Source organism: Pecten maximus, chromosome 2 (assembly GCF_902652985.1).
Source record: "Pecten maximus chromosome 2, xPecMax1.1, whole genome shotgun sequence".
In the NCBI taxonomy this organism is placed as follows: Eukaryota; Metazoa; Mollusca; class Bivalvia; order Pectinida; family Pectinidae; genus Pecten; species Pecten maximus.
Genome location: NC_047016.1, coordinates 48051983 through 48066179, shown reverse-complemented (window position 1 = coordinate 48066179; position 14197 = coordinate 48051983). Strand labels below are relative to the sequence as shown.

At 35.7% G+C, this 14197-nt stretch overlaps 1 protein-coding gene across 1 annotated transcript in view; it reads left to right on the top strand.

Annotated features, from left to right (window-relative positions):
* LOC117322317 overlaps positions 1-14197 on the top strand; it is a 43109-nt gene that overhangs the window by 26588 nt on the left and 2324 nt on the right. The window contains exons 19-34 of the mRNA XM_033877171.1: positions 770-1101; positions 1920-2088; positions 2331-2471; positions 2695-3605; positions 3985-4101; positions 4822-4959; positions 6494-6579; positions 7037-7139; positions 7755-7908; positions 8329-8514; positions 9043-9178; positions 9447-9647; positions 10099-10326; positions 10751-11723; positions 12596-12767; positions 13107-14015. Coding sequence (XP_033733062.1) covers positions 770-1101; positions 1920-2088; positions 2331-2471; positions 2695-3605; positions 3985-4101; positions 4822-4959; positions 6494-6579; positions 7037-7139; positions 7755-7908; positions 8329-8514; positions 9043-9178; positions 9447-9647; positions 10099-10326; positions 10751-11723; positions 12596-12767; positions 13107-14015 — 4956 coding nt within the window. The remainder of the gene's footprint in view (positions 1-769; positions 1102-1919; positions 2089-2330; positions 2472-2694; positions 3606-3984; positions 4102-4821; positions 4960-6493; positions 6580-7036; positions 7140-7754; positions 7909-8328; positions 8515-9042; positions 9179-9446; positions 9648-10098; positions 10327-10750; positions 11724-12595; positions 12768-13106; positions 14016-14197) is intronic.

Here is a 14197-nt window from a genome sequence, read left to right as displayed (position 1 = left end):
TGACGTCCCCGTGCACTATCCGTGAAATCTATTTTACACAGGTTAAATTCCACTATACATCTATGTTATAAATCTCCATCACGCTTACCAGATCACAATCTAAACAATGTATTAGATACATCAATAACAGCACAAAGGAATTACAAAAAAAAAAAAATATTTTTTAATAACAAATAAGTTTGTAACACACTGTATAAACAAGTGCACAACATGAACAATACTCTAAAGTTTGTGTTATTCACATCGGATTTAATTTCACTTTAGCCGCTGTCAGTGAATATAGAGCAGACATGTATTCAAAAATGTATGGAAGCGTTTATTTGCAAAGCATGGTTGCTCGAGAGAGCGGCGAACTAATTTCGACTGAGGCAACTGCAAATTATTAGCCAGGAGGAATTAACAACTATAGGGAATTTTGATACTATATAGTCGAAAAGGCGGAGACCAAAAATACGCCACAGGACTACATTATTGTTAATCACTTCAGTCAAGCGCCTTCAGTTTAGAGTGCACAAAATATTTGTCTTATTCATAAAGACACAATTCCTCATACTTAGATCCTCAAAGTAACGTTATTTCCCATTTCTGCAGGTTAAAGGAAAATTAAAATAACTAATTATCATACAATATAGAAAAACAACACTGGAACTACCCAGCAATCAATTAGACGTTAATGATAATGGTGAAATTTAAATGATCAAATATTGATATATAGCTTTGCAGAAATTAACAGCATACCAATGTCATTGTGTTTGAATTATATTTACAGGGACTTGGCCACCCCTTTAGACAAAGCACAGATTTTGGGCACTCATTCAAGACTGATACACCCTACGGAATCGGGGATTCTTATAGATCTAGTTTAAATGGTTTAGGATCAACAAGATCGACGTCTTACTCTGACTCTGAGGAAGATGACAGCAGTCCTGGATCCACGATGTACTTCAATCCAATAGATCCAAAGAATATAGCCAGTTCTGTTGGACCACTGAAGCTTAAAGAATTACGCAAGAAGAAGCAGGCCCCGACACCTGTTGTAGACCCCATCCCTGACAACAACACCGAAGACAAGACTGAAGATTCAAAGAAAGATGACGCAGAGTAAGTATTGTAGTTTCACATTGAAGAAGTGATTATCATATTTTAGTAGAGACTTGTTTGACAGTATAAATGATGTTCTATCAATTTAACATTGCCAGTTTAATCAATTAGAATAAGAAAACTATACGGATATCTCAATGGTAAACCCTATTTTTTAATCTCAAATACACTTAACCCCCCCCCCCCCCCCCCCCCCCCCCCCCCCCTTTTAGTTACCACAAGAACTGAAACTTTCAATGCATATGGTACAAACATGTTATTCGGAGCCGGAGCCACAGTAACAATACAGTTCTGAAACAATAAACGACCTACAGTGCAAAAGCGCACCAGAAGAATAAAAAATATCAGTTATCTCGCATTCAAATGATGGTTTATCTTCGTTATCTGACAGATATTGATAAAGAATCGTGTGGGCTATTCAGTATCACAAAACAAAGTATGAATAAATGCTAATTCTCTGTTAAGTTATCTTTGAGAAGTCGGTGTACCTGGTGTTTGACGAATTCGCGCATGTCAAATTTAAAATGTTTATCATTTTGAAAATCAGACTGATTAAAAGAACAAGTATACTATGATGAATATACTATTAACCTCCATATACATATATTTGATATTTCTGTCGACCTAGCTTGTGTTTTGTTTTCATCGCATGTACCAAACTAAACAACCCCTTGGCACAATTAGAGTCCTACAAGGATGAAACAACTGTACATGTATTATGTTTAATGCATGTTTTTGTGTATACTGTATCAAACTAATTTTGAACAGTGCTAATGTATTAGATTCTTTTGTAGAATCATCACAATTTTTTTTTTCAGATTCTGGGATATTTTCAAAATAATTAGCCGTGAAGCGAAGCGTGAGGACATTTACACCAGTAGCTGGATGCAGATTCTGAAGATTATCACGTACTTTGTGCTAGGGACGCTTCTTCTTGCATGCTCCGTTGTGCAAAAGATCAGTTTGGTAACACTCACGTCTGAAGAAGTAAGTTCTAAAAATCTTTTAATTGACTTGTGAATGAATTAAACTTTCGTAACACTGAATATCAGTTATAGCGTGGTATTTCGTCTGATAAAGAGAAAACATTTTCCATCAATAGTTCACATAAATTTGCATGACTGGTTTTATCGCTGAAGCAGAGGACGCTTTTCCTTCCAGAACGCCTGGTCTTATTTTGTGTTTTACATTCCTCCCCATTCATATATATTTTTTTCACACTTTTGAAGAAATCATCCGTGGACAGGAGTGCTCGGTACAGCCTTCTCTTGATTGCCATCTGCATTCCATACACCCTGGTTTTCTTTCTCAGCCTTTGGAGATCTTTGTTTGGCAACGTTCCCCTTCCGAGTTTGAAAAGTGTTATATTAGTAAGTTGTCTATTGATTTCGTTTCCATTTTTTATGCTTTATGTATTGTATTTTTTTTTAGGATTAACCTATATATGTGAAAACAATATACAAGTATTTATACTACCAGGAAAGAAAATCTCGTAAATATTATGTACAAGCACGTGTAACAATGAAAAAAACACATATCTGAATACTTTTGGGTCGAAAAAGTGCAATGACAATACTCTGTGCTTTGTTTCAGGTGGTGTTGGTGGAAATGTTGCACTCGATAGGAGTGTCTATACTGGCCTTCCGAATCCTACCGGAACTCGATGTAGTACGGGGAGTTCTTCTACTCAGTTGTACTTGTATGGTGCCGAGTATCCTTAAACCTTTGTGCTCGTCGACTAAGAACCCCAAAATGAGATACAAATCGTCGGTAGGGAAGATGTTTGAGTTCCTGCTGGATGTGCTGGCAGCCCTAGGACAGCTATTAGCTATACCAGTGGTTGTGTTATACGAATATTACATAGACAACCGGGCTTTCGTAGAAGACAACAGAAAAATATTAGAGCTTGCGTTGGCTCTTTTCCTTTGTTCGTTGTCCTACTGGGAAAATTTCATCGACGATAGATTCTGCGGTGCCTTGAAGGAAACCAACAAGCTACAAATCGCAATGCTTGGATTAAAATTCGATTTGCAAGAATGTCGTCCAATTGTATACGTTGTTGCCACTCCAATGAAGATCGCCGTCACGGTCGTAGTTGCTTTTCTCTATTTGGAGCAAGACAGGCATCTAGAACTACAATGGGCATTTGATATCATGTTAGGCAGAACTGATGAAAGTTCCCTAAACTATACATCGGTCGCCTGTCTGATTCTCTCTGCGTACATTGGCCATTATATCGCATACACAGCCTGCAAACTTCAAATGCAGATTATGTCCTACGCCGTGCCATTACTTCTCTCCACTCCAGTTGCGGTTGCGATACTTTATCTTGACTGCGAGTATAACTTTCTGATAAATGTGTCGAATGAAGACCGCACCTGTGACCCAGCGTTTATGGATACCTGGTGGCACTTACCAGCAGGAGCTGGGTGGCTCATAACTGTTTATTGGGTTGGACGCCATATTTGGTTCCCCTATCAGGATAGACTTGCAAAGCTGGAACAGTAAGTGCGGAGTATTTTGTTTTTGTCATTTGTTGTTGTTATTTTTTTATTTGTTGTTTATTTTCCCAGAAAGTTGATATAGCCTTATTTGATGAATGGGTTATAATTGTTATGGAATAATTCATAAGTATTATTCATAAGATATATGCAGACACGTATACTTTCTAGTGAACAATGTTGTAATTCTATAGTATGTCACAATGAATTTTATAATTATCATATTAATGCTATTGTACTTAATTACACAAACATTTGTTCGCAATATCTCATAGAACTGGGTTTATAGTATGCATAATAGTATGCAATAACATGACACGCATAAGTGACATACACTTTGGACGCTGTATTTTAACATCTCATATATTATCATCATCTTCAGCTTGTTCATGAGTCCAATATACTGCGGCGTTATTATGGAGCAGGATCTGATTATGAACCGGCGTCGTCACACAAGAAAAATAACCAAGGTTAACATCGAGGGACAAACATGCTACAGGTACATGTACAGATATTTCGAAATACATTAATTCACTTAGAATATTTACAAATTTCTTACAAGAGTAAGCACTCTTAATTTATCAACTATTGAAGAGCCGCCATCTTCTCAGTCTTCTCTAATTGAAGATATATCTGATAGATATATTCGTGTATGATTATTTACTGGAAAAAAGCCTTCTGAAATAGTAAGCATCTAAATAATTGATACTCGCCATACAACGTAGGCCCGGGTTAAGTTGCATTATCAAAATCTGATTACAATAGAACCACAAGTCATATCCACTAAGCATCGACAGGTCGGACTTTATATCGCAGAAGGATGATTATAGAATAGTTTTAATGTTTTGGTCTGTAAAACGAAATCTTTTGTTATTTTTTTTTCGTCAGGTGTCGAAAGCTGCCACGAACATCTGTTTATTAGTCCACATTAGCATTAGTGAGAGCGTCTATCTTTAATATATGTATATCGATAGATTTATCCTACTGTCCAATGCCTAGAAAATGTATCTATTCAGTAAAATAATTGTCAAAGATAATTAAGATTTGTTTTTTAAAATCTGTTGTTGACAAATTTGTGCAAAACTACAAAACATTATCCAGTACAATACTTATATAAGTATACATGCATATTCACAATTGATAGAGAGCTAACACAGTCTTAATTTAAGTTCTTGGGGTATTGTAAAATATGTATTTTATCACTCATCACTGTGTAAAGGTTAAACCTGGATAGAGTAAAATCCGGGAAGGATGAAGAGGAGATCGAAGACACTATACCGCCCATGATTTACGCATGCGGAACCATGTGGCATGAAACACGTCAGGAAATGGTGCAGCTTCTCAAGTCGTTATTCAGGTACCGTAGTACATTGTATATCTTTAATTTGGCGTGTTGATTGCCAGCAAACGTCGATGACTTACATAGTATTGTTCTCAATTTATCATTTCAAAATTCATCTTTTTATTTACTCGTTTTCAAAAATGCATTTCGATTATTTACCATTTTTTCAAATTCTTTTGTTTTATATACACTATCAATATTGACTTCTCCCCGACACTTTTTCACTAGCCTTCTATATCTGGGTCGCGAGTTCGAAATCCACGTGTGGCAGTTGCCTGGTACTGACCGTAGGCCGGTGGTTTTTCTCCGGGTAATCCGGTTTTCCCCATCTCCTAAACCTAGCGCGTCCTTAAATGACCCTTGCTGTTAATAAGACGTTAAACAAAATAACAAAACGTCTGTATTTAATAAAATGTATAGAGGTTACAAAACGCGTGGTTGTTTTATATGGTATTTTCAATGACTCGTTAATTTCCAAATGTTACAAAATTACGATGTAGTGCTTATGTAACGTTTGAAAAATAACTAACGCTATTGAAACAAAATACAATATACAACAACCGCAAGTTTGTATGACCTGTTTCTGCAACAATTCAAAAAAGCTATCTCATGTACGAGAATAATTTTATCCGAGTTTGTTTTATTGATGATATGATTTGTGAAATTTCAAGATATCTGTGGAAATGTTATGATTTATTACAAATAATAGGAGGTAGTTAACAACTTTATTATCTTTTATACATCAGGCCCCAGTTGTTCAAAAGGTGATTAGGCTCATCACATTTTAACATTTTTCAAATTACTTGACAAAACTTCATGAAATTCTGTAATTTGTAGTTCTCTTCAAACTTGCATAATTTCAAGATGATATACTCGCAGGTTTTTCAACAAATGAGAAATGAAATTTTCACTAATCAAGTGATTAAACTAAACATCTTTTGAATAAACTGTAAGTTTATATAACAGCTTTAGTTACCAGTTGATGCCTTGTGAGTTGAAAAACACCCACCAATTGTGGTAGAGATTATTTTTGGTAATTTTGAACAGGTAACAAGCTAGCTCCAGCTACTTTTCGTCTGATTGGCAGCAACACTCGCACGTACAGTAGTAGGTGTGTTTTAGTTCTTTAAGGATGTTTTAACTCTACGGAACTAAAATACAGGTCAGCGGAGTTGTGGGAATAAAATCGACTTAACATGTTACTTTTATGTACATTGTAGTTTGGTTTGTTTTTGTTTAACGTCCTATTAACAGCCAGGGTCATTTAAGGACGTGCCAGGTTTGGAGGTGGAGGAAAGCCGGAGTACTCGGAGAAACACCACCGGCCTACGGTCAGTACCTGGCAACTGCCCCACGTAGGTTTCGAACTCGCAACCCAGAGGTGGAAGGCTAGCGTTAAAGTGTCGGGACACCTCAACCACTCGGCCACCGCGGCCCCCTCACTTTTATGTAGAGTAAATAAGCTAGAAGTATATTTATCATAACAATAATGACCATTGATACAGAGTATACATGTCGTTTTTTTTTCATATGTTTATGTTTGATTCAGAATGGACAAAGACCAATTCCTTCGGAAGAGGGCTGTAGAAACGTTCAACATTAAGCCGTCGGAAGTAAAATACTATGAGTTTGAACGTAAGCTGTGTTCGTCATTTAAACTAAGAATCACGTAATATACAATAATGAAATTATTCTATCAACATAGTCAATTAGAGCCTTTATCTGTGAGGAATTATCCGTATTATCAGGGTAAAATTTTTATCTACATTATCAAATTTCCCACAGGCGTTTTCATGTCCTGTCAAATGGATTCTCTTTGAACGTTCATGACTTATTGATATCTTTTAATTTGTAAGTTATTGATAATTTTGTTTTTATAATATTTGTTCGGTTGACGTGCGTTGCTTTAAAAAGCACGTGTTAACTTGTATGAGGTACAAGCAAATATGATCACCTGTAAATAAATGTCCACTTTTGTTAGATTATTTTCTTATATTACTGTGTGCGGTCATAGCTAAAAACACAACATCAACAAAGGACATTCCTTCATTAGTGAGCTTATCAAAGTTTTATTTCTTTTCAATGCATACAGCACACATTCTCTTCGACGACGCATTCGAAACAAACGACGATGACGTAAGAGTACCGAACTCGTTTGTGAATCTCCTCGTCGAATTGATGGAGGAAGCTGCAAGGTACTTAATCTTGTTATATTTATGAGGTATACTGTAAACATCCTTATTTTGATGTGCTTAAATTTTGACAAATAGAAAACATCTTCATTTGGCTTTGCACAAATCTAAGGACATCATATTACCAAAATCTAACAAAATTGATTATTGGTGATTTCGATGACATTACCCTATATTTCTAACAAATAGCAAATCAATCTTCCATATCATATGATATCAAGAATACTTACGTCATCAACTTGACAACAGTATCAGGATTGTATAGATACGTCCAACTGGTACTCCGTAACTTTGCACTTAACTTTTTAGTGCATAGCCAAATTAAAACCCACTAGCGCAATGATGTATTGCAGCAGTCTCAATACTTACGGTCAAAAACAAAATAACGAAAATGTAATTCACGAAATTATATCTTAACGGAATGTCTACAGCGCCAACAACGCTAAAATAAGATTACCGCAAAATTATGTACGTTTACATTTTTTTTCACTTGATATTTCGATGTCTTAATAGCTTAAAGTATCAGCCGTCCTTTACAAAAAATAGATATAGTATATTGGTTTTTAAATTAAAAAAAAATATATGTGTACATAATCCACTTCATTGTTATCACTTCAGCTCAGTACATGAACGAGCAATGACCATCCAACCCCCTTTCAAAATACCAACTCCATACGGCGGCCAGTTGGTATACTTGATGCCTGGGAACAACTTGATGTTCATCCATTTGAAAGACAAAAACAAAATCCGACACAGAAAAAGATGGTCACAGGTACATGTATGCTTATTATTCATTTTTAATTATCATTTATTATTATTATTAAAAAAAAAAAAAAAAAAAAATCTTAAAATATCATGACCGAATGAATATGTTTATCCATCTTTATGACCATCGGCGTTTATATGAGCCATTGGTCTTTTATGAGGGTTTTACAAATGACTATCAACACAATTTGATATCAAACTGCGCAATACACATTTATCCTTCGTTATCGGAGCTTTCAGACTGACTTGGCTTTACTAATAATTCTATCAGATCGTATCGTCTTAGTCTAATTAAAACGAGCAAACAGATAAGTATAACTACGTCTGTTTTGAAAAAGATGATTTTAATCACATTGGCTCCACACTTGGCTTTATCTACAAACATTGTGATGATTTCAGTACATCTATCTGATGATTATGTGTTAAGGTGATGTACATGTACTACCTTCTTGGATATCGGATCCTCAAAGAGTGTCAGGAGCTTGTTTTGACCGCAATGAGAGAAAACAGGTTCAACGATCTTGCAAGTTGGCGGGATTTCGAGGGACAGAATACCGGCAAAGTGGAGAAAAGTCAAATATTTCAGTATTTGGACGAGGAAGTAGTTTACAGAGTAAGTGTTCATCAACAGAAATGTTACACTTTCAAATATGACTTGTTAGTTGTAAGCGACAAAGCGCACTTTAAAAGCATTGTTTGATACATATTATTATTGAATTTGTTATTATTGACAATAGTTTACTTTATTCCAACTATAAAAACACAGCAATCATTTTGAATCTTTGTGAGATGGTCGGCAACAGCATTTGAGAACAATAAATTATGATACATACTTTGTTATATTTTCATTATCAAACTGATTTATCAAATATATTTCATTATATTTTCATTATCAAACTGATTTATCAAATATATTTCATTATATTTTCATTATCAAACTGATTTATCAAATATATTTCATTGTATTTTCATTATCAAACTGATTTATCAAATACATTTCATTATATTTTCATTACCAAACTGATTTATCAAATATATTTCATTGTATTTTCATTATCAAACTGATTTATCAAATACATTTCATTGTATTTTCATTATCAAACTGATTTATCAAATATACATTTCATGTGTGTTATGACAGGCGCAGAACACGTTTCTCCTGGCGCTAGATGGCGATGTCGACTTCACTCCGGGGGCAGTACACATGCTCATGGACAAGATGAAGAAGAATGAAAGAGTCGGGGCGGCTTGCGGTCGTATTCACCCAATCGGCAAAGGTACATACGCATTTTAAAATGAGTTACTGTCAAAAATTCAATTCACATTTTAAGAAATCTAATTGCAGCAGTTGAACGCATTTTGGTATATTTATATAACACACTCTGATTGTTGGTATAACGTGCCTGCATTACTGATTACTATTACTAGTATATCATTTATGCATCGTTAATAAGAAAGTTTAGTCTTCTTAATTATGTTCACTTAAGATTTTTTTACTCAACATGTCAAATCTTGATAAAACATTGTTTAATAATTGTTTTACAGGTCCTGTTGTTTGGTATCAGAAGTTTGAATACGCCGTGGCCCATTGGCTACAGAAATCCACAGAACACGTGCTTGGCTGTGTATTGTGTAGCCCTGGATGTTTTAGTATGTTCCGTGGTTCAGCTATCATGGACGACAACGTCATGCGGAAGTACACAATCCTTCCGAGTGAAGCTTCCCATCATCTCATGTATGACCAAGGTAATGCCATAAAATTATTGCTATATTCTGAATAATATATTTAGCATTATTCATTGCTAAACTACTACTGTGGTCCGAGATTGCAATATCAGCACTTTCAGCTTTGCATTCCCGTTAGGATGACTATCCAAGAAGAATTCAGCTAGGACACACTGTGGCCATGATATATTCGCATCAAGTTATAATATTCATATTGTTAATATAAAAAATCATTTCACTGATTCTGTACTGCTTTGCAGATAGAACAGTGATGCTCCTATGACGCAATCGTTTTCGATTAAATAGAAGACGCTAACCCTTCCGGATCATCTGTCTTATTCCCCTGGTAGTTTTACAATTTTCAAAGCCCTCCATACAAATCTATATTTTTGTTCATATTTTATCCCCAGTTTATCAGATTTTAGTTACAAGTACGGTTGTGTCAGTATGTCGGTATTCTTTGTTTTCATAGGCGAAGACAGGTGGCTTTGCACCCTTCTGCTGCAGCAGGGTTATCGTGTTGACTATGCAGCTGCTTCAGACGCCTTCACATATGCACCGGAAGGGTTTGACGAGTTCTTCAACCAGCGACGACGATGGATGCCTTCCACCATTGCCAACATCCTTGACTTACTGCAAGATGGGAAAAACACTGTGGCTGCCAATAACAACATTAGCTGGCTCTACATATTCTATCAAGGTAAATTACAAAAGTTATACTCATGTCAACCCAAATTGTAAAATGTTCACATTTGAATGGAATGGCAATATTGTCACGCTACATTAAATATACTACGATGTATACAATAAAAAGCACGCCATGGGTCAGTGAGTAAGTGTATGGAATATAAAATTAGTACTTCAAGTGTACGCTGCAGGTATTTCCATTATTGAAACAAAATTCATTTCCGCAGTGTACGATTTACATTGTACATGCGACCTAGCTGTATTTACTAGAACATACTGTCATGATCAAATCTATGTCTCTATATTATTGTCAAAATGGAGTCGAATAAGATAAGTAGTGAAATGTGTCCGTTTTTTGTTTGTTTTTTTTTTGTGTTTTTTTTTTTTTATTTATTTATTTCAAAAATTAATATGAGATATTATTATCTTTATTTTAGGGTGTCTGATGGTGTCGACAGTAATTGGTCCATCCACAGTACTGATGATGATTGCTGGGGCATTGGTGACTGTCTTCAACGTAGAATTAATGGCTTCCTATCTCATATCCGGTATTCCCGCTATACTGTACTTTTTCATGTGTTTCTGGGTGAAGACCAAATACCAACTCTTAGCGGCACAGTTTCTTAGCGCAGCGTACGTGTTCATCATGATGGTCGTTTTCGTCGGGTGTATTGTCACTGCTGTCAAAGAAAACCCTTTCCATCCAAGTGTCATATTTCTGGCATCTCTTGTCATCATTTTCCTGATATCTGCCTGCTTCCATCCACAGGAATTTAGCTGCATTATATTTGGAGCACTTTATTTCGTTTGTGTTCCCATGGGATTTTTACTTCTGGTGATTTATTCCCTTTGTAACATGCACGTTGTATCATGGGGAACTAGAGAAGTGCCCAAGAAGAAGACAAAACAGGAGTTAGAAGAAGAGGAAAAGCTAAAGAAAGAGAAAGAAGAAAGAAAGAAGCAGGGTTTTCTAGCGCGATTTATGCCCAAACTGCAATTTCAGGACATGTTCAAGGTGATTAATGACATGCAGATGACAAAGAAAAAAGAAGATGAAACGGCAGAAATGTTAAAGGCAATGAACAGGAACTTTGAAGCATTGTTACGGCTCCAACAAAACCCGAATGGCAAACAGCCAGAGCATGTTCAGGACACTGAAGACGTTCCGGAAATCGTCGTCTCCAAGGATCCGCCGTCGATCCTAAAGAAAAAGGGCGTTACATTTCAGGCGGAAACGCCTATTGAAAGCACTCCAGACGATGTGACCTTCGGGAAATCAGCGAAACCAACGAAACCAAAAAGCACTGAGCGAGATCGTCCGGAATGGGTGGATTTGAAAATTCTTGGAAGCGGAGATATCCTACAAATGAACTCTGCTGAGGAAGCGTTTTGGAAAGGTTTCATTCAAAAGTAAGACTTTCATGGTATACATATTAGTATAGTTCCATTAAGAATGTCAAACCTTTAGCAACATTGTAATACAGGTAAGGAATATAATTCCTTTACTTCAGTTAGTTTAGTGATAGCGTCAACATCGTTTTTAATGTTTTGAAACTGAAACCAATATTTTATTTACTTTCTAGAAAGCACTAAACTAACACATGTATAATCCAATTTTAATAAACATTTGCAAAACCTTAATTTAAATTGACATAAGTCTCAGATTGATATAGTGAATAAATCATCAATAATATATATTCCTGACATGAGGTTAAGAACCAGCTGGATCTTAGATAATTTCCTCTGTAGCTGCGTTCATACCCGATATAAATAGCCTATGCATTTTGTCACTCCCATCCTACACAGTAATGCCATTTCAGACTTAAGTATCAAGTGTATCTTCACTATGTATGTCAATCAGTTCAGTCAAATGAAATATTCTAAAAGCAAGATATCATTATCTTGTAGTGGTCCCTAAAATTTCAAGCTATTTATTTGCGTCTTTAAGATATATAAACGATGGTTATCACAAGTTGATGCTTCCTATCTCTCATCAGACTAAACATTCACTTCCTAAAACAAACACTTACAAGCAGCACAAATTCCATGAAGCTATAACTTATAGACTTTTTTCGTTTATCAAAATCCACTTCCTTCAAAGACAAAATCGCTTAATCCGTATTACTTGATATTTTAAATCTGTATATTTGCGATGATCTTAAAATACAGCATTGTTAAAGAAATTTAAAAAGCTCAGATACATTTTTATCAACGTAATTAAAAAAGCTAAGACTCATCTTTATCAACGCAATTCAAATGTAAATCACTTTTTATGCATTTAGGTACCTTTACCCTTTGGATGTTGATAAAAATAAGCAGAAAGAAACCGCAGCTAAATTGATAGAGCTTCGGAACAGCGTGTGCGCTGGTATGGCAATAATCAATTTGTTGTGGATAGCCATCAACTTCATGTTCCAACTCCGCAAACCAGCAGTCATTTCTTTTCCAACACCGGTATGTGTGAAAATTGAAATTTTATTTTTTGTTCTGAAAAGTTTTCCTAAGTCAACCTTAATTATCGTTAGAATTAAAGCAGTTTTCTGAAAATGCGTATAGATATTACTGAATAGGTTGGTTAATGAGGTTATTCTGAAAATGCGTATAAATATTACTAAGTTGGTTAATGAGGTTATTCTGAAAATGAGTATACATATTACCGACTAAGTTGGTTAATGAGGTTATTCTGAAAATGAGTATACATATTACTGACTAATTTGGTTAATGAGGTTATTCTGAAAATGAGTGTAAATATTACTGACCAAGTTGGTTAATGAGGTGATTCTTCTGTTTTAGACTAATCTGGATGACTCCGAACTGAATGAAAACAACCTCGAAATTGATGCCCTTGGTATGATGTTTGTCATTTTCTATGTTCTTATTCTGTTCATCCAATTCATCGGTATGCTGATGCACAGATGGGGAACATTCCTACACTTGATTGCCATTACTGATGTACCGAACCCCTTTCAGAAGAGTTTAAGCCAAGACATTGAAAAGGGGGACTCAAAATTAGTAGCAAAGAAAGTGCTGGAGTTTTGCGAAAAATTGGATTCAGAGCCGATGCCGGATTACCCCATGGACAGCGACGATGAAGAAGAAGAGAAAAAGCAAACGCAGAACGTCTTGAAGGAGGTGATCAACAACTTACAAGCCAAAGGAACCAGAAATATTCCAGGATCGTCAAACCCACTTGGAAAAAGTTTGCGAGGAACAGGACTTGGTAGTTCATACAGAACATCTGCCAGAAACAGCAAAGGTAACATCAGATCGAGTGAGTTTGTGCGATCCATTCTAAGGCGGACAGCAGTATCAAATGAACCTCTTTTTGAAGGAAATGACAAAAAGTCTTTAGAGGCAGTTTTGGGTGCAACGAAGTTTAATGATGTTGAAAAAGAGGCTCCAAGGCCACGTTTCGGTGCTGGTTTGCAACTGCAAAAACATTTCGTAAAGGAGGTTAGAAACAGGAGACTACCAAACGTACCAGAAGATTTTAGGAGAAAGGAAAATGGTGGTCAAAATTTAGGTCAAACTCTTCAAAGAGGCGCGTACGATCCGGAGCCAGACACTGGAACTATTGACAGTGAGGAGATTTATGATACGATTCCAGCCATAGGAACGATGGGTAAAAACTTCGCAAAGAAATTTAAGAAGTATAGACAACAGGAATCAAGTGCAGATAGAAGAGCATATTCTATGCATGGGGTGAGTACTGTATTTTATACTGTAATGGAATTGTGTATTGTAATGGATTGTATTGTATATCAAAGTTTAGAACAAACATGCCACAGCTAGTAAAACTGGTGTAGTTAATATGCAACATGTAAGTAATTTTAAAAGATGAGACATTTAATGTGAAGTTCGTTTCTTCGTTATATATAATACCA